Raw genomic sequence first — 19,604 nt, forward strand, 5'->3', positions numbered from 1 at the left:
TCTTTCGTAGAACGGATAAGGGTAGCAAGTTTGCAGTAGGGCTTATATGCTGTGTGTAGGTTATACTTTTTTAGTATCTTGGCTATTTTTTCGGATGTGCCACGGATGTAGGGTATGGTGATGGCATTTTTAAAATCTTGTTGACGAGGACGGGGAATGGGGGAGGAGTTGATTAGTTTTTTGATACTGTGATCGCTGTAGCCATTGGAGAGGAAAGTGCTGTGTATGTGGTTAAGCTCAGTAGTGAGGGCGGTTCCACTGGAACAAAGATTGTGGGCTCTCTTGGTAAGAGTTTTAATAATGCCATATTGTTGAGAGGGGTGGTGGTGGGAGAGTTTGTGAATGTGTCTGCCTGTGTGTGTGGGTTTTCTGTATGCAGTGAAGGTAAGTGTATCATTAGGCAGGCGTGTGACTAAGGTGTCTAGGAAGGGTAAACAATTGTTCTTTTCCTTTTCCATAGTGAACTGGATTCTTGGATGTAGACTATTGAGATGACTGAGGAAGGAGTCTAACGTGTCTGGGCCATGAGGCCAAATAGAGAACACATCATCTACATATCTTAGCCAGATAGAAGGTTTGAGTGGGGCTGAGTCTATGGCTCATTTTTAGAAATCTTCCATATAGAAATTGGCAAGGGGGGGGGGGGTGAGATGGGGGAACCCATGGCAGTTCCCTCTATCTGCTTGTAGATTTTGTTGTTCCAAGAGAAATACCCAGAGTTAAAGGCAAAGGAAAAGAGATCTAAGATGTCAGAGGGAAAAACGTTTTCTAAGAGAGATAAGGTGTCAATTAAGGGAATATTGGTAAACAAAGAGGAGATATCAAAGCTTACCAATATGTCTGTATTATTCAAGGTTAAATTTTCTGTGAGGGCTTTAAAGTGGGTCGAGTTATTTATATAGGAAGGGGACCTTCCAGTGAGGGGGGGATCAGAGAGTTGGCCAGCTGTTTAGATAGTCTATAGCAAGATGCATTGGTGGCATCTACTATAGGCCTGAGTGGGGAATTGGGTTTGTGGATTTTTGGTAAACCGTATATTCGGGGGGGATGGGAGTGGAAAGGTTTAAGTTTTTTCGTGACGTCAGGGAGCCAGGAAGATACTTTTTTGAGTAAGATTTTTAGTTTCTTAACTTGTGTTTTTGTGGGGTCCTGTTCTAGCGGGATGTAGGTAGCGCGATCGTGGAGGATAAGGTTCATTTTACGATTGTATTCCCTGGTATTAAGAACGACTGTGGCATTACCCTTATCCGCTCTGGTGATGATGATACTTTTTTCTTTACGTAGTTTCAGGAGAGCCGTGCGTTGGGCATATGATAAATTACTTTTTGGCAGCGATGAATGCGCGAGGATGTTGGCTATGTCGAGTCTGATATTGTTAGCTATCTCTGACGGTAAGTGACCGATTCCCCGTTCGATGTTCACCATTCACACGCAGATTAAAAGGAATTATTCAAAAATTAACCAGGGAGTTAAAGAAAGCAGAGAAACATGAGTTATCAGTGAATAATAATAAAAAGGTAAGTCAGTTAGACTATAAAAAAAAAAGTAATATGGTAGTGATAATTAAATTTGAACTTGATTATAGAGGTCATTACGTCGACCTTCCTAACCGGGCGACGCCCCAGCCGGCATGAAATTTTGTCATGTTGTACCATGATTTTTTATTTTGGTTTAACCAATAAGAATACAATTTGGTCGGCTAAATCCCAAATTGCCAGCCCATCCTCGTTCTTTCAGTATCCAAGTAGATACCCAACAGGGTGCACCACGAGAAGGTGAGGATTGGACATTAGGTCAGAAGCCTTGGTCGGTTCTCCGCATTCCTTTAAAGGCTATGTGGAGGTCTCCTCTCAGTTATACAGCTTTGACCCTTAAGCACCCTTTCAGATATTTTGAGTGTATCTGGGAGCATAAAGGAGATAGTTGCCCAAATGACTGCAGATGTAAGTACAGGAAGGCCTCATTTTACATAGGGATTAGGTTCCCAGTCCACTTCTCATAAAGTTAATCATTTGTAAGATTTTGGAAGTTTTTTTTTTTCAATGCAAAGCACATCTCTCAAGGAGATGTGTTTGAGAGATAAGAGCTGTGCTTTTCATTATGGGAGATACTAAGACAAGTGATGAGAGCTTGGTCCACCTTTACAACAAGTTGCTTCAGTCCTGAAGATACTTCAGGCACAAACTTTGTTTGCTTACATTTGGATAAAGGATTAAACTAAATTTGTCATAATCATTTGTAAATTAAGGTAAAATTATAATGCATTTAAATGAGATTGGTTCCATCAGTACAAAAACTGTTGTGACTTTCATTATGAAAATTGGTCATTTGCAGCCATAATAGCCTTAAAACTAGGACTATACTGGAAAAAAATTCCCAGTAGGGAATATTGTTCCAGTATCCTGTCTTGTCAGGTGTCTTCTCCCTCCAGGAGATTTACTACCGTGTGTCTCCACCATGTCCTATTCTGCGCCTCTCTGCTGCATTACTCATATGAGAGATAGGTTCAGTCTTCTATATTTTTCATCCACTCCAGTCTTTGTCTTTCTCTTTCCCTCAACAGTTCTTTCGATAAGTGTCCTTTGTAGGCAGTTATGTCTCAGAATATGTCCAAAATATCTGACTTTTCTCTTTTTAATTTCTTTCATCAGGCTCCTGTGATGCCTGCCATCTCTAGTACCTCTTCATTTGTCTTTTTTTCTTTCCATGATATTCTCATAATTCTTCGCAGCATCCACATTTCAAAGGCCTCCAGTTTTTACACACTCAGATTGGAGAGTGTCCATGTCTCTACTCCATATAATAATGTAGACCATATGTAGCATTTAGAGATTCTTAGTATTGTTTTCAGATTTAATTCTCTAGATATTAATAGATTTTTCATACTGTTGAAAGTTGACCTTGCGATTTCAATCCTTTTTCTAATTTCATCTTCTGTCCTGCCATTCTCTGTGATTTAGTGTCCAGGGTATATGTATTTTTGCACCTGTTCTAATTTATTTCCTTCTATATCAATGCATATTTTGGGTATTTTCTTTTCTCTTGAAATTATCATGATTTTTGTCTTTTTAAAGTTGAAATTGTGGCCATACTGTTCGCTATACTTGAGGGTTTCATCTATAAAAGTTTTGATGTCGTATTTGTTTTCAGCTAGAAGAACCGTATCATCTGCATATCTTAGGTTATTAATATTTCTCTCCCCTATAGTGATTCCTTTGAGGTTACTAATTTTATTAAATATTTCTTTTGTGTTTAGGTTAAAGAGAATCGGAGAAAAGACACATCCTTGTCTCACACCTTTCTGAACTGGTCTTCTGAGGTCTCTCTATTTATTCTCAAAGATGCAATCTGTTCCCAGTAAAGATTAGTTAATAGCCTAATGTCTTTTCCATCCATGCCTATTTTTGAAAGGATTTCAATTAATTGTTCATATTGGACATTGTCGAATGCCTTTTTGTAATCTATGAAGCAGAGGTACACATCTTTTTGTTTTTCTAGATATCTTTCTATGATGGTTCTGACGTTGAAAATACCTTCTCTTGTACCTACATTTTCCTTGAAGCCACTTTGTGTATCTTTTATTTCTTTCAAGAATAATGTATAGGATGACGTTTAATACTTGACTGACGAGGCTGATTTCCTGAACTCTTCACATCTTGTAGCTTTTGTTTTTTTGGGAATTGGAACAAAAATTGAGTGATTAATATCTTTGGGTAGAAATCCAGTGTCGTATATTTTATTACATAATTTTGTTAGAAATTTCATCGAGAGCCCTCAACCATTCTGCCAAGATGTTATCTATTCCTGCAGCTTTATGTGGTTTTAGTTTTCTGATGGCATTTTCAACTTCACAGAGTAAAATGAATGGTCCTTCTAAATCAGTCTGTTCAGGAATATCATTTCTTTGTTGTTCATATAATTTTCTTGTGTATTCAATCCATCTTTCCATGATTTCTTTTTTATCCATTAGAATATGGTCTCTAATGACACTTGCATGGTTTGCTGTATTTGTCCTGCTTGCCATTTCTCTGATATTTTCATGAATTTCTCTGCTTCTGTGTTTTCTATCAAGGTTTTCTATATCTATACATTTATATTTAATCCATTCCTCTTTGGCTTTCCTGCATTCTTTTTTTATTTCTTTATTCATGCTTTTATATTCAGGTTTGTTCTTTAACTTTTTCTTTGTTCCATCAACGTCAGTATTTTTTCATTCATCCAAGGTGTATTCCTTTTCCTTTTTAATTGGGGGAGTGTATTTTTGGCTGCTTCATTGATGCTATTCTTGAATGTTTGCCAGTTCATGTTAATTTCATCAATTGGCGTTCTATTTTCTGTGTGAGTTGTGTATTTTCTGTGTGAGGTGTCAGACTTGTTAAGGGATTTTGTGAATTCTTTTATAAAGCAGTCTTTAACTTCTTGGTTGTTAAGTGAGTCTGAATTATAAGTTTCCCTTATGAATGGTTGGCTTGGTATCTTTAGTTTTATTTTGATTTTTGCACTCACTGGGTTGTGGTCCGATCCTATGTCTACTCCAGGATATGTTTTTGTTTGTGTTATTGCATTTTGGAATCTTTTGCTTATTATTATATAGTCAATTTGGTTTCTATAGATGTCCCCAAGGCTTGTCCAGGTATATAGTCTTCTGGGAGGATGGATATTCCAGTATGGTCCTGGTTAAAAACCACATTAAAAACCAAGTCAGTGATGTAGCCACCTTTATCCTTTATTTTCTAGAATTCAGTTGGATACTCATTGCTACAGAAACATTAGCACCAGCTGCTTTACCAGAAAGTTTAATATTGTAAATTTTTGTCCAAATTTTGAATTGGAAAATCCAACCCCTGCTTGTCATAAATAACTCTTTTCCACCAATTTCTTCATTTATTTCATTAAACAAGGACTTTTCCTTATCAATGATTACTGCTAGAGTCAAAGGAGTGTTGTTTTGATTTATATCATCAACTCACAGCACTAATAATTTTTTCATTTTTTTCCATTACTTCACTCCTTGAAGGTGATGCTCTTGACACTTTTGCATTCCTGCATGTGAATGCTTTATCTTATCTGCATCGGTTACTGTTGTTGAAACTGTAGTAGGCATTAATTTTAATTCTTTACATGCTTAGAATGATGCTCACATGACTCAATGCATCAGATCTCTTCCAATTTTTCCTCATTGGTGATTTTCTACTTATTTTAGTTGACAAGGACATTGAATTGGCTCTACATTTTATTATTATTATTATTATTATTATTATTATTATTATTACATGACACCTCCAGGGAGTCCAAGGACTCATCGTCGGAGGGCACACTACTCTACTTCATTAAATACATCTCGTCCTCTCCACTACTACTACTTAATTCTCCAAGTACGACACTATTACCATCAATGCCATCTATCACCCATCATCACCAACAACAGCATTTTTTGTCTGTAAATTGCATGTGTTCTGAAGGCCGATTTGTCTGTACACAGGATGATAAACCCTGCTACCACCATATGAGATCGGCTAACTCACCTTCAACTGAAAAAGCCCATATTAAGATTTCCCTCATCACAACGAGGATCGAACCCAGGTCTTTTCCAGTCGAAAGGTGTAGTGTTCCGCTATTCTTACAATTGCGCTACAGTGGCTAATTTAGATGACATTTTAAATTTATTCTTTAAATATTAATATTAGTAAAACTGCACTTTTTTAGCAGTTCTAAATGTAATCCATGGTGGACTAAAATGTAAACAAACTGTTTTGTAATCTCTCCCCACAATGTCATAGAATATAAAATAAAAGGCAATTGCAGATGCTTCCCACATGCTGTGTTTGTCTTTTATTTTGTTGTTTTATATTTTTGATGAGACCTTCCTGTATATGAAGAGTGAAGAAGTAATAATGTTATGTCTGACAGCAGTTTCACTAATGCCAACAAAATTGTTGGCCCTAGTGCAACCTCGGTTTCAGAGTTGGATGTGATAACTGTAATCAAGTGTAAATGGTATAGTGCTCTTAAGAAAGATAGAAGAAAGGGAAGGGGAGTATTACTAATGATATCAGATGACCTGAGTCCAGTTAGGGAAGAAGCCCATAAAGTCATGAAAGCAATAATGGTAATAATGGCTTTTAATAATGGCTAATAGTGAGTATTAGCTTTTACTGGTGTGCAGTAAAAGCTAATAAGATGAAATACATGGTGAAGTGTTGCTAGACCTGATGGTTCAGTTTGCTAGGGATGAAGAAATGCATTGTCAAATTATTCTGATGGGTACTAAATGAGTAATTATTGATTGGGTAGTCCACTCGGTTAGCCTAGTGGCTGTGCGCTTCGCTACCATATGACTGGGGAAGGAGTGTCCCAGGTTCATTTCCCGTCGAAGACGTGAGGAATTTGAGGATCTTCCTCAGCCATAGCCAAGTTAGCTGGTCTTGGGCACGGGCAGTAGGGTTTTTTCCACCAGTTTATCTGGCGTTTTTCATCCCGCAAGCAGGCAAGCTGGCCCCATGGCCCCCATGAACACACACACGGATCTACAGCCATAAATACTTAACCCCCATGAGGGGACTCAACTCACCCCAATAGGGACGGGGGAGAAAAGGGAGGAAAACTCCATACGAATAAATAAATTGATAGAGTAGCAAAGAAAACTCATGATGAGAATGATAGAGAATTTATTGAGTTGCTGTGAAACAACTTAAAGAGTGTTAGATTTGATAGGGCTAGGTGTCTCAGTTAAGGATGTTATTATTTTTCCACCAGTTGCTGACAGTGATCATATACTGACCTGGGAAGTAGCCAGTGATATGGATGTTCCAGTCAGGACTGGTTACATGTTGAACTATAAACCTGGAAATTAGAATAAACTCAGGAGAATATTATCTTTGGTACCATGGTATCGGTTACTGAATGGAAAGGATATCAGCAAAGCATGGGAAGCTTTGAAAAGAAGCTTAAATAATGTAGTATCTGAATATGTCCTTAGAGTTCGAAGAATAAATAGTATGGGAGTGAAATGTGTATGCAACCTTATTAAACATCTTGCTTAATAAAAAAATCCATAAGAAGAAGTAGGTGATGTGGAAAGAATATCATGAGAAAAAGAGTGAGAGGAGTTATGAAATATATAAAGCAAAGGCCAGAAAAGTTATGAGTATTGTACAAAAAGTGTGAAAAGAAATTGGCTGCACAGCTAAAGGCAACCCAAAAAATTTTATCATTAAGCTGCAAGTAAAGGAAAGAAAGAATGTGGAAGAATAACATTAATGAATGCAGACAGTACCCTTGTGTGAGAAGTAGATGCAATAGTAAATGCTTGCTTTGCTAAGATCTGTCGAGTTGGTGTGTGTGTGTGTAACATAGTGCACATTGCTAGATGTGCACTATGTTACAGAGAATTCATCAATTGAGATATATTGGGTATTAGCACATATGCTAAAGGAATATTATACAAATTATAGAAATGGAACAAGGGCCTAGCCAAACTGGCTAGGCCCTTGACATGTTTCGATGATTTGAGTCTTTGCTCAGAAACAATCCCATGGGAATGGAAAGAATGTATGATAATCCCATTACACAAGGGAGGCAAAGACTAATGTGTCTAGCTATCAACCTATTATTATCTCTGGACTGATTGTGAAGAGTTTTCATAAATTGGTTAGAATTCACATACAGAAATCAGTTAACAAAAAAAAGCTATATTTTACAAATGAGAGGTCAAGTCTGAACAGTTTACGCTTATTTTATGATGATGTTATGATTGAATAGGATAAAGGGAGCACTGTAATACTGCTGGATTTTGCTAAAGCATTTCACAGCATACAGCATGAAAGACTGTTGCACAAAAAGATGAACAACATGGAACATGGGTTTGGAAAATAAACTATTGGCTTGGATAAGTGAGTGACTGATGGACAGTGTTGTGTCCCATTTTATGATTTTTATTCTGTCTAGTTATTTCCCCTTTATCTATGTTCTACTATTATCTATGCATGATATATCATCAAAAAATTTACTAATACTTAAGTTATTTCTCCCCTTAGTACCCCTAATATTTGTATTATGCTGCCCCTTTTGGGATATTTAGTTTAAGATATTATATGCAAAAACAAGGAGAAAGAACTAAAATATGTCAGAAAGTGTAACTATGTTGCAGTCGTGACACTTTATCTCGTTTCTTAACACATTAATTTCCCGTGTGATTAGGTTCGTAATTTTTCAAGTGGTGCATTGGACAGCAATTTCAGACAACTGTTTTATCATTGGACAAAAGGTTTATTAAAAACTTTAACATGGTACAATTCAATTTTTGTTATTACTCAATTTAATGCTAAACTAAATACTTGCAAACTAACATTAACTTATTACAAGTTATAAGGCTATGATCCTATAAAGGGTATTACGATCATGCCGCCATAACAATTCAACATATAACTTCATATGACATGGACATATAAGATTAATTCACACTATTTAATTATTCAAACTTAAGTAGATTAACTAAACCTTTTACTGCACTAATACACAACTATGACATTTTAACTTTCCTATACATTACAATAGACATGCAAAATTCTCAGGACGCTTAATTTTTCATATAACATTAACACTAGCCAGCCTACTTTTAATATATTCCGTCAGATACTAAAGTCCTAGTATAAATTTTCCTTGGTCACTTCAACAGTTCCGTATTAGAATAATGATACCTATTACAGACAAATTTTAGTTAACATTAGATATATTTTACAGTACCTTTCTTTCTTGAGTTTTTCATATGGGCCCTTACCTTTTTCTGATTGAACTAGCTTGGTATAACGTCTCCGATAATCTGCTACTCCTACGTTCCTTTTGGAATTGAACTATGCTTACACGGTCTTAAACTTTCGTAATTCAGGACACACTTTGAATCATCTATATGACGGCTGTGCAACTCGCGACGTGGATATCGATATCTTTACAGCTTTCCCTTTCTCGTGGTTGTCACTGAAGTTGAAACACAAAGAATATGTTTCCTTTTCTTTGACTCTATGGCATTCTTCGCTTCCTACATAGGAAATCCGGAATCGAAATCCCACTCACTTTTGTTTCCATGTTGTGACGACGGAGATATAACCCCAATCTCCACTCAGGAAAACCGCGTGAAAACTATGCCCCAGAACTCGTAGAGAACCCCTCGGGAACAGAACCAAAACAAAAACCAAAAAGCCTCCTCGGGGGGGGGGGGTCCAACCCTTTTATACTTGCTCTCCTAACGGGGCACCCTCTTTAACTTCTTTTCTCCGCCCCCTACTTGTTTTTACTTCACCAACCAATTAGGGTGGCATTTTTTTTTTTTTTTTTTTTTTTTGCCAAACATCCTTTGGTCAGCGAGCCAAATAATGTCTCAATCTGGGAATCGGCCCCTGAGTGATAGTCTGTTGTTTTTCTTCCGCTAGCCTCTAACTTAATCCCCTTTCCAAAATTTTTCTATGAATTCATTTAATATTTTAATCTCTAGCCTCTCACATACCATCTCTTATGACTTATCTTTTTCTGTCTTATTTAGTTAAATTTTCTCTTTTATATCATATTACAACATTAATATATTCTTTCCTTTTGTTAGTTAGTTCAACCAAACACCTTTATTTTATATATATTTTATTGGATGCAAGAATATTTCCTTTTTCTTTTAAATAATTCATTTAAATTAGCGATTAGCCTTTATGCAGGTTTTTTTTATTTTTTTTATTTGCTCTTCATGTTACACCATGATAACTGAGAATTCTACATTCTTAAGGTATCAGGGTGTAACAACAGGTATCAGAAAATAATATATATATATATATTATTAGATCAGAGCTTATGCCACCTTTACCATGAGTTGCCTTGGTCTTGCACTACCTGTAGGATCAGCTAGACTGGCGCAAAATACCAAGCAATATATATATATATATTTTTTTAACATATATATATATTTTTTTAACATATATATATATATATATATGTTAAAAATACCAAGCAATATATATATATATATATATATATATATATGTTAAAAATACCAAGCAATTTTAAACCTGGTTTTACTCCATTTCCCAAGTAAGCAAACAGACGAACAAGTCAAGTTTGCGCCTGCAAGTGATGCCAGTCTAGCTGATCCTACAGGTAGTGCAAGACCAAGGCAACTCATGGTAAAGGTGGCATAAGCTCTGATCTAATAATATATATATATATATATATATATGTTAAAAATACCAAGCAATTTTAAACCTGGTTTTACTCCATTTCCCAAGTAAGCAAACAGACAAACAAGTCAAGTTTGTGCCTGCAAGTGATGCCAGTCTACAGGTAGTGCAAGACCAAGGCAACTCATGGTAAAGGTGGCATAAGCTCTGATCACTAATCTTAATATTTACCCTTAATGCCAGAACACATCTCCAAGAAGGGGATGTATGATGTTTTGTATTAAAGGCAAGGGGGGGGGGCCACTACCCAGACCGGTTTCGACCTTTATTGAGGTCTCATCAGCAGGAGCCAGGCTAGAAATACCAAGATTTTAGTAATACAGAGCTTATAAGTATTTTACCAGAACAAGTTACCATAAGATGTTTTAACCTTATTAAATAAAAATCTCAGGAGGAGATATAAATGTAGAAAGAATTTTACCTTGGGTATAATAACATTTATATCTCCTCCTGAGATTTTTATTTAATAAGGTTAAAACATGTAGAAAGTATTTTACCTTGGGTATAATAACATTTATATCTCCTTCTGAGATTTTTATTTAATAAGGTTAAAACATCTTATGGTAACTTGTTCTGGTAAAATACTTATAAGCTCTGTATTACTAAAATCTTGGTATTTCTAGCCTGGATCCCACTGATGAGACCTCAATAAAGGTCGAAACCGGTCTGGGTAGTGGCCCCCTTGCCTTTAATACAAAACATCATACATCCCCTTCTTGGAGATGTGTTTTGGCATTAAGGGTAAATATTAAGATTAGTGATCAGAGCTTATGCCACCTTTACCACGAGTTGCCTTGGTCTTGCACTACCTGTAAGATCAGCTAGACTTGCATCACTTGCAGGCGCAAACTTGACTTGTTTGTCTGTTTGCTTACTTGGGAAATGGAGTAAAACCAGGTTTAAAATTGCTTGGTATTTTTAACATTTATTATACCCAAGGTAAAATACTTTTTACACACACACAGACACACACACACACACACACACACACACACACACACACACACACACACACACACACACACACATTTTAGAGAGCAAAAGGAAAGGGTGAAAGAAATGATTGTTGTGGCAGGTACGAATGATTTGAAAGGAGATAAAATGGAAATGATAGAAGACCTGAATGAATTGTTTGAGGTAGCAAAAGAAAAGAGTGAGAGAGTTAGAATGATTAGTCTTTTGCCACGGTATGACAGTGAAATGTTTAAAAGGAGGGCTATAATTGCAAACGACTTTATGCGTGGGTTATGCATGACGAGTGGTGTGGAATTTGTGGAGTGAGTTTGATGGGCGAAAGGATCTATATAAGATGGATGGCTTGCATTTGAATGGTTACGGTGTAAGAAGACTTGAGAAAGTGTTGCTGAATGTAGTGGATGTGCAAATTCAGGGAAACTAGATTTGTTGGGGGGGGGGGGGGGGGGGGAGTAGAGATACAGTCCTTATGGAGGCAGTTGAATGTAAGAATGAATATAATATGCCAGAGCAAATAAGGACAACAAATCTGAGTGGGATAGTTAATATAAGGCATCAAGGTAGGGTTGGGGCTAATGGGGGTCTTAAATTAATGTACACTAATGCTAGGAGTATTAGGAACAAGAAGGAAGAGTTTTTGGCCATGGTTGGCACTTCCAGACCACAGGTTATAGGTATTAGTGAAACATGGCTGACTGTAGAGATGATATAACTAGTGGGATTGAATGTGATGGGTATAGTGTGTTCAGGAATGACAGAGAGAATAAAATGGGGGGAGGAGTATTGTTGATGATAGCTGATGAGCTCCAGCCAAGGAGAATAGAAGTTGAATTGCAGGATAGAGAAAAGAGCACATTTGAGGCCATTTGGTGTGAGATTGTGGCTAGCAGAACTAAATATACAATTGGGTGCTGCTATAGACCAGGTGATGGAAAAGATGGTGGTGACAGTATGCACAAGGAAATAGAAGAAATGGGTGGAAGGAGGGTGATTATTATGGGAGATTTCAACTATGGTCGCATTGATTGGAGTGAGGAGAGGACACACGGGAGGAAGGAACTGGATTTTATGCGGTTATTAAGGGATAACTATCTGCGACAGCATGTAATGGAAAATACTAGGGGTCAGAGAGTGCTTGACCTAGTAATTACATCTGAGGATTTGGCTGTAACAAATATGACCACATTGCCACCAATCGGTGAGAGTGATCATAGGGTCTTAACTTGGGAGATGGCTAAAGGTGTAGAATTTTCAATTAAGACAGGGTACATGTGGAATTATCGGGCTGGAAAGTATGACAAGCTTAGGAGTTTGATTGGTTCAGTGCCATGGCATGTACAACTGCAAGGACTAGTAGTTGATAGTGCATGGGAGGTAGTTAAGAAGTGCTTGCATGAAGCAATGGCTGACTGTATACCTAGAGTCCGAATAATAAATGAAGTAGGGGTTAAATGGATGAATAACACCATTAAGCTTGAGTTGCAAAAAAAGAAACAACTATGGAGGGAATTTAAGGAGAAGGGTGACCGGCAGGCACATGAACGGTATAAAGCGCAGGCCAGAAGGGTGACGAGTGTGGTAAGAAAAGCAAAAAAGGATTACGAAAGAACATTGGCCATGCAGGCTAAAGAGAATCCTAAACAGTTTTTTAGATATGTAGCAAGTAAAAGGAAAAATGTACATGGCAGATTGATTTTAAAGAATGCCGATGGTAGGGAGGTAACTGAATCAGTTGAGATAGTTGAGTTACTGAGTGAGCACTTTGCAAAAGTATATCATCCAGGTGGTGACATTGCAGAAACGAATAAACCAGTAGATTATACGGGAATTGTGGTTAATGAAGTGGAGGTGAGTAGTCTATTGCATAACCTCAATGTCAATACATCTGTGGGATTGGATGGTATACCAGCTCGTGTTGTACGAGAAGCAGCTAAAGAATTGTCAGTACCCTTGACCATTTTGTTTAATTTGAGTCTCGGGTCTGGGTTAGTCCCAAGCGGGTGGAAAGAGGGGAAAATAGTTCCACTGCATAAAGGTGGTTCCAAGACTGCTGTTGTAAATTACCGACCGATTAGCATATCAGGAATCATTGTCAAGGTCTTAGAGAAAATAGTCAAGAGGAAAATACAAGATTGGATAGAAGAAAATGGGATACTGTATCGGGGACAGCATGGTTTTGTGAAGGGTAGGTCATGCCTCAGTAACCTGCTCACGTATTATAACACAGTGACGGCTGAACTGGATAAGGGTAATGGGTTTACGGTGATTCTACTGGACCTTGCCAAGGCCTTTGACAGGATTCCACATGGAATTCTAATCAGTAAATTGCAGCATATGGGAATGTACATAGGGTTGGTGAGATGGATAGGAGGGTGGTTGACGGAGAGATATCAGAGAGTGGTTTACTCGGGAGTAGAGTCCACAAGACGGCCTGTGACTAGTGGTGTGCCACAAGGATCTGTTCTTGGACCACTGCTGTTTAATTTGTTCATAAATGATATAGGAAATGATCTGAGATTAACAGTTCATTTGTTTGCTGATGATGCGAAGTTGGGTAGGGCAATAGTGAATGCAGATGACGTCAAAATTTTGCAGGATGATTTGGATAGATTGGAGGTCTGGGCTAAGGAGAATGGATGTCAGTTTAATGTGGCAAAATGTAAGGTTATGCATTTTGGGGTGAAAAGATTGGCGGCAGTTTACTGCATTGGTGGAACCCTGCTCCAGGAAATTGATGAGGCACGAGATTTAGGAGTGTTGGTAGATAAGGAATTGAAATTTAGGGGACACATTGCAAAAGTGACCAAAACAGCTCATCAAATCACTTGGTTGCTGAAGAATACGTTGACAAGCAGGTTATTGTTCCTCTCTATCGAGCCTTGATAAGACCCCATCTAGACTACTGTGCTCAGATTTGGTCACCTAGGTTTCTTCTTGATGGGGAGGAGGTGGATAGGATCCAGAGGCGAGTGACCAAGATGATAGCAGGTCTGTGGAATGAACCGTATGAGAACAGGTTGAGGATTTGTGGGTTGCAGAAATTGGTTGATAGGCGGAAGAGGGGAGATATGATTGAGACATTCAAATTACTGAAGGGTTTCTATAAAATTAATTCAGAAGATATTTTTGAGAACAGGGCTGGTTGTGGGAGGACTAGGGGACATCCATGGAAACTGGGCAAAAGTGTGGTTAGTAAAGGTGTTAGAGCTGGGTTCTTTACTTTTAGAGTAGTGAATGAGTGGAATGCGCTCCCTGAGTCTGTGGTGGATGCTGTGACAGTGAATGAGTTTAAGGCGAGGTATGATAGATACTGTATGAATGTCAAATAGTTGTGATGAATATGATTTGGGGCCTCCCTCGATGAGTCTAATGACTCCCTGGAGTTGCCCGTAATAATAGTAATAGTAATATAAGGAGTGGGAATCTGCCAGATTTAAGGTGACACCATTGATATATCCCAGAATCAGTCCTTGCACCATTGTTGTTTATCTAAATATTAATGATACTGGAAAGAGCCTGATAGGCAATATTCAATTGTTTGCTGATAATGCAAAGATAGACAGGACAATTGTGCTACTGATATACAGCATTTATAGGGTGATTTGAATAGTCTAGAAGTACTGACAAATGATAATGGCTATCAATTCAGTGTTAGTAAGTATGAAGCCATGCACTTAGTAGGATCCATATAGCAAAAACGGCAAATACATTTTAGAGGATAATTACAATGTGGAAACACTGGCATATAAGGACATAGAATCATTTTACCTCTTTACAAGGCCTTGATACAACTGCATCTGTACTTCTGTATGCAGATTTGGTCTCCTTGGTTCCTAGGGAATAAAGCTGTGGAAAGAGTGTAAGATGATATTGGGATTGTGGAATATGGATTATGAGGATAGATTAATATTCTGTGGACTTCAGACACTGGTAGATAGGAGAAAGAGGGGTGATATGATAGAAATTTATAAAATTTTGAGAGGACGTTATAGGATATCGGTTTAAAAAATTATTCACTATATGGAAGGTAGGGAGAGGACAAGTGGACTTCCTTGGAAGTTAAGTTTGAGAGTGCAGTTAAAAAGGGATGAGAGCTTTGGCTGCTGAAGTAGTGAGTGCATCCAGTGAATGACTTTAAAAGAAGGTACGACAGCTAAGGTGGGTAAAGCCTCTCTTGATAAGTCCTTAATTCCCTGAAGGTTTGATAATAATCTGTCAAGACTTTAGTGTTAGATCTTGTATTTTGGTCTTCTCAGGTACTAATTCACCTAGTTCTTGGTCTTCCTCCTAGTCTTTTCATATCATTTGGCATCACACACACCTACTTTGCTTTCCTTTCCCTTCCCATTCTGTTTAAGTGACTATACCACACTAGGATTAGCTTTGTGAACACATTTCTGAATGCAGTATCACATTCTTTCCTAATATTTGCAGATGAGATGTAAAATTGGAGAGAGCAATGCAGAGTCAGGCAGATATAATGGCTTAGGCAGGTAAGTGGAATTGTCAGTTCAATATTAAAAAGTTATTCGTCTTAAAATCGAGGCATAAGAGGAAGCATTCATCATAAAATATTATTACCAGAATTACTTACATTTAATTTTACTGTCCTTATTTATAAAATTTTTGGCTAAGTTTCAAAGCCATTGTCAATACAGTTATAGGAAAACACTAAAAATCATGTGCTTTCAATTGAATTGTTGTTCTTTTTAGTGTTTTTCTATAACTGTATTGACAATGGCTTTGAAACTTAGCTGAAAATTTCACAAATAATGATATTATAATTAAACATAAGTGATTCTGGTAATAATATTTTATGATGAATATTACAAAGTGTTTGGAAATTTGGTAAGCAATGATGGGATGCAAAGTATACACTTGGTGGAGAAACTTTAATGGAGGTAGAGGAGATGAGAGATCTGGGAGTGGTGGTGGACAAGGACCTGAACTTCAGGGACCACATTACACAAGTTGTGAAGACATCACATCAGATAATGGCAATGATGCGGAGGATCCTGACACGTAGAAATGAAGAGGTTATGATGCCATTGTATAAGGCCTTATATGGATTATTGTGCACAGATTTGGTCACCGGGTGTTCATGGTGACAAGGATATGTTAGAGAGTCCAGAGAAGATTCACAAAGGTGATCAGTGGTCTTTGGAATGTGGAGTACAAGGACAGATTGAGAGAATGTAAATTGCAAAGCTTCATGAATAGGAGGGAGGGGGGGCACGATTGAGACATATAAGCTAGTCAGAGATTGACATGGAAGAGATTTTTCATAGAATGGGAGAGCAGATATGCTAACCATTCTTGGCCAACCAGGCCGGCTATTACAGAAGGCAGGTGATTTATTATTATTATTAACATCTGATCTCCCATGATGAGTCTCTAACTCCATGGAGGTCAGATGCTAATAACAATAAATCAACTGCCTTTTGTAATAGCAGACCTGATTGGCCGAGTGGTTAGCACATCTGCTGTCCAGCCAAGAAGCTGTGGGTTTGAATCTCACCATGGGAATGGATGTTTGTGATTGTCCTACTAACTCTGTGTGGAAAGGATATCTGCAACACCACTTCTAGCAGAAGGCTTTACCCCCAAAACCTAGTGAGGTACAGGAGTGACCATATGGCATCTACGGACATCAGATTTTAATTTAAAAAAAAATTTTTTTTTGTAATAACTCAAAAAATTCCTTCACTTCTTCCTTAGAAGAACCATCTATGAAACCATAAGCAAGGACAATTAAGTTTCAATTGCATTTCCCATATGTGACTACCTGAAGTTGTCTACCCTGCCAATCAAGAATTTTATCTTTGTGTTTGGTGTTAAATGCTATCGCATCTTCCTTCTGATCACTTTTGCCAAAATAGAACATCTTATATTTATTTTATTTATTGTAATTATAGATATTGGTAGTTTTGAAGTGTCATTAGCTGCAGTCAAAATTTAGTGATGTGTATTATCTAGATTTAAATTTTGGTAATGGGCTTAAAAAGTGCTTTATATTCTTTATTTTTGATATAAGACAATGGCTGGCTTATATGTTTGTTCAGTCAAAATGCCAGGTATTTTTCTATTTTATATGTCAGACTTGTAGTTCAATATCAGACATGATATTGGACCAAGCAGTGCTCCAGGTTTATGGAAAGTAGTTGTGGGACATGTTGATAATTATTTGTAGTTGGTTTGAGTTTCATTTTTAGAATTTAATAGCTTGATCTATCACTTAGGGTAACTAGTATAGCACTATCTCTCTCTGTACTTACACTTAATAGGTATCACTGAAATTTTGCAGTATCAGAATAGTGTTCAATTTCATTTAATAATGAAATTTTGTGCCGTTTTTTCTAATTATTTCAGTCCATACTAATCTGGATAATATGCCCAGAATAGGTGGAAAGTGGGATACTTAGAACACACAGGAAGGAAGGAAGGAATGGTCTTTATTACATGTAGTAAGAAAGAAAAAGATTGGATATGAAAAATCACCAAACTAGCTTAGCCTTTCATCAGATTTGAATAATTGGAAGAAAACAAATCAGCTATATAGATCCCAAAAACTTTTTCTGGAAGCTGTAAAAATCCTCTAAAATTTAAATAACTCAGCTGAGCAAATGACTTACCTTGGAGAAGATTTGATTTGATGCCCACACTTCATAAATCTGAATGGTTAACATAAACAAGGTCACCTCACACATTAGATTTGGTTAGGCACATTGAGCCATTTGTGTACTCCATGTTTCTGATCGCTTGATTATGCCAGCTTAATTCACTAGTGAAACATCAAATGTTAATATTCTCATTTGATAATATTAACATTTGATGTTTCACCAAATGTTAATATTATCTCATCTTCTCCTTAATACATTTGCTCATCCTGATTTGACTTCATATAACCTAATTGTCATCAGTTGTCTGCATCCCTGGCTGTTTTTAAGATGAAAAACTCTGCAACCTAAACTGTCCTTCCAATTCCTGGTCATTATGGCTACCAGTGATCAATGGTGTCTTAATACAATATTAGTTTATTAAAATTAAGTCTTCATATTATATTGTATTTGAAGTGTATTCTAGAAATTATAAAGCACATGAAAACTTTGTACTGCTATAAAAGTTTTTCTACATGAATATATATATATACTGTATATATATATATATATATGTAAGTATTCTAAAAATTAAAATTAAATAACGTATTTTTTTTTTCAATGTTTGCCATATAAATTCTCTTTTAATAGTGGATGGGTAAGTCTCGGAGCTCCTCTTAATGATGAAAATAAAGCATCGCCAAAAGCAGGATTTCATGGACGCATCAGTCGGGTAAACATCTGGGACCGCACATTAGATGTTACATCTGAAATACCCATCCAGTTTCGCAACTGCAAAAGTAGTCCTGTTTTACATAATGGATTGCTTTTGAGATGGACTGGTTATGACAGGTACAGAATTCAAACATACTTTATTATACATTGTTTAAATACAGTTAAAATGTTAATTTCAAGGTTGCAATTTAAAAATTGTATTAAAAATGTTACGATGCAGTTTTATCAGATCATGTTTTTTAAATATTTCTGAATTTAAACGATCTTTTAAATTAAAATAGCACTTGACCATCACTTGGTCTACCAGGTATCATCTTGATTCTGATGATAGTGGGAGAGAACTACTTGTATATTAGTGTTATCAGTCTGAGACATTATTATTATTAAAAGAGATCTCCAGAAAGTCAGCGACTCATCGAGGGAGGCTGCATACTACATGCACCAGCATGTTCGTGTCTCAGGTCTTGCTATGCAGTTCGGTATGCCGATATCAATGATCTGTACAATACTCAAAAATAAAAAGACGATCAAGGGAGCTGATGTTGCAAAAGGAGTGAAAGTTCTTACTAAACAAAGATCTCAGACGATTGAAAAAGTGGAAAAATTGTTGCTGATTTGGATAAACGAGAAACAGTTAGCGCTGGTCATAGTGTTTCTTATGCTGTAATTTGTGAAAAAGCAAGGCAATTACATGATGACCTGTTTAAAAAACCCTATTACGAGTGGTGCTAATAGTGTAATATTTCTTGGAGGTTCTTATCTTTTATTTAATTTATTATATACTTATGTTTCTGTTACTGCGCCTTTGTAATATTTCTATACTGTTTTCTACTCCTCTGTAAAATATCTATGTTTCCTTTTATCTGTCTATCGATTTCTTTAGACTTGTCACTATATTCTCATTCGTTAACTTTATTATACTTTATCCTTATCTGTTACCTTACTATATAGTCAGTCAATCTTAATTCCTTTTTTCTACTTTCAGTGTATTAAACTTATACTTGAGATTTCTAGAAATTTATTTGATTATTCCAGACTGCACCACTAAAAATCTCTAATTGGTATAAGAAATTAATTACAC

General features: G+C 36.7%; 1 protein-coding gene across 1 annotated transcript in view; it reads left to right on the forward strand.

The window, feature by feature from the left end:
• The window catches only part of LOC150104294 (uncharacterized), a 636,238-nt gene that overhangs the window by 472,896 nt on the left and 143,738 nt on the right, over positions 1-19,604 (forward strand). The window contains exon 41 of the mRNA XM_090396452.1: positions 18,440-18,640. Within this exon, the coding sequence (XP_090252578.1) occupies positions 18,440-18,640 (201 nt within the window). The remainder of the gene's footprint in view (positions 1-18,439; positions 18,641-19,604) is intronic.

Source organism: Typopeltis vanoorti, chromosome 8 (assembly GCF_054136105.1).
Source record: "Typopeltis vanoorti isolate ZY-2024b chromosome 8, IOZ_Tvanoo_1.0, whole genome shotgun sequence".
Taxonomy (NCBI): domain Eukaryota; kingdom Metazoa; phylum Arthropoda; class Arachnida; order Uropygi; family Thelyphonidae; genus Typopeltis; species Typopeltis vanoorti.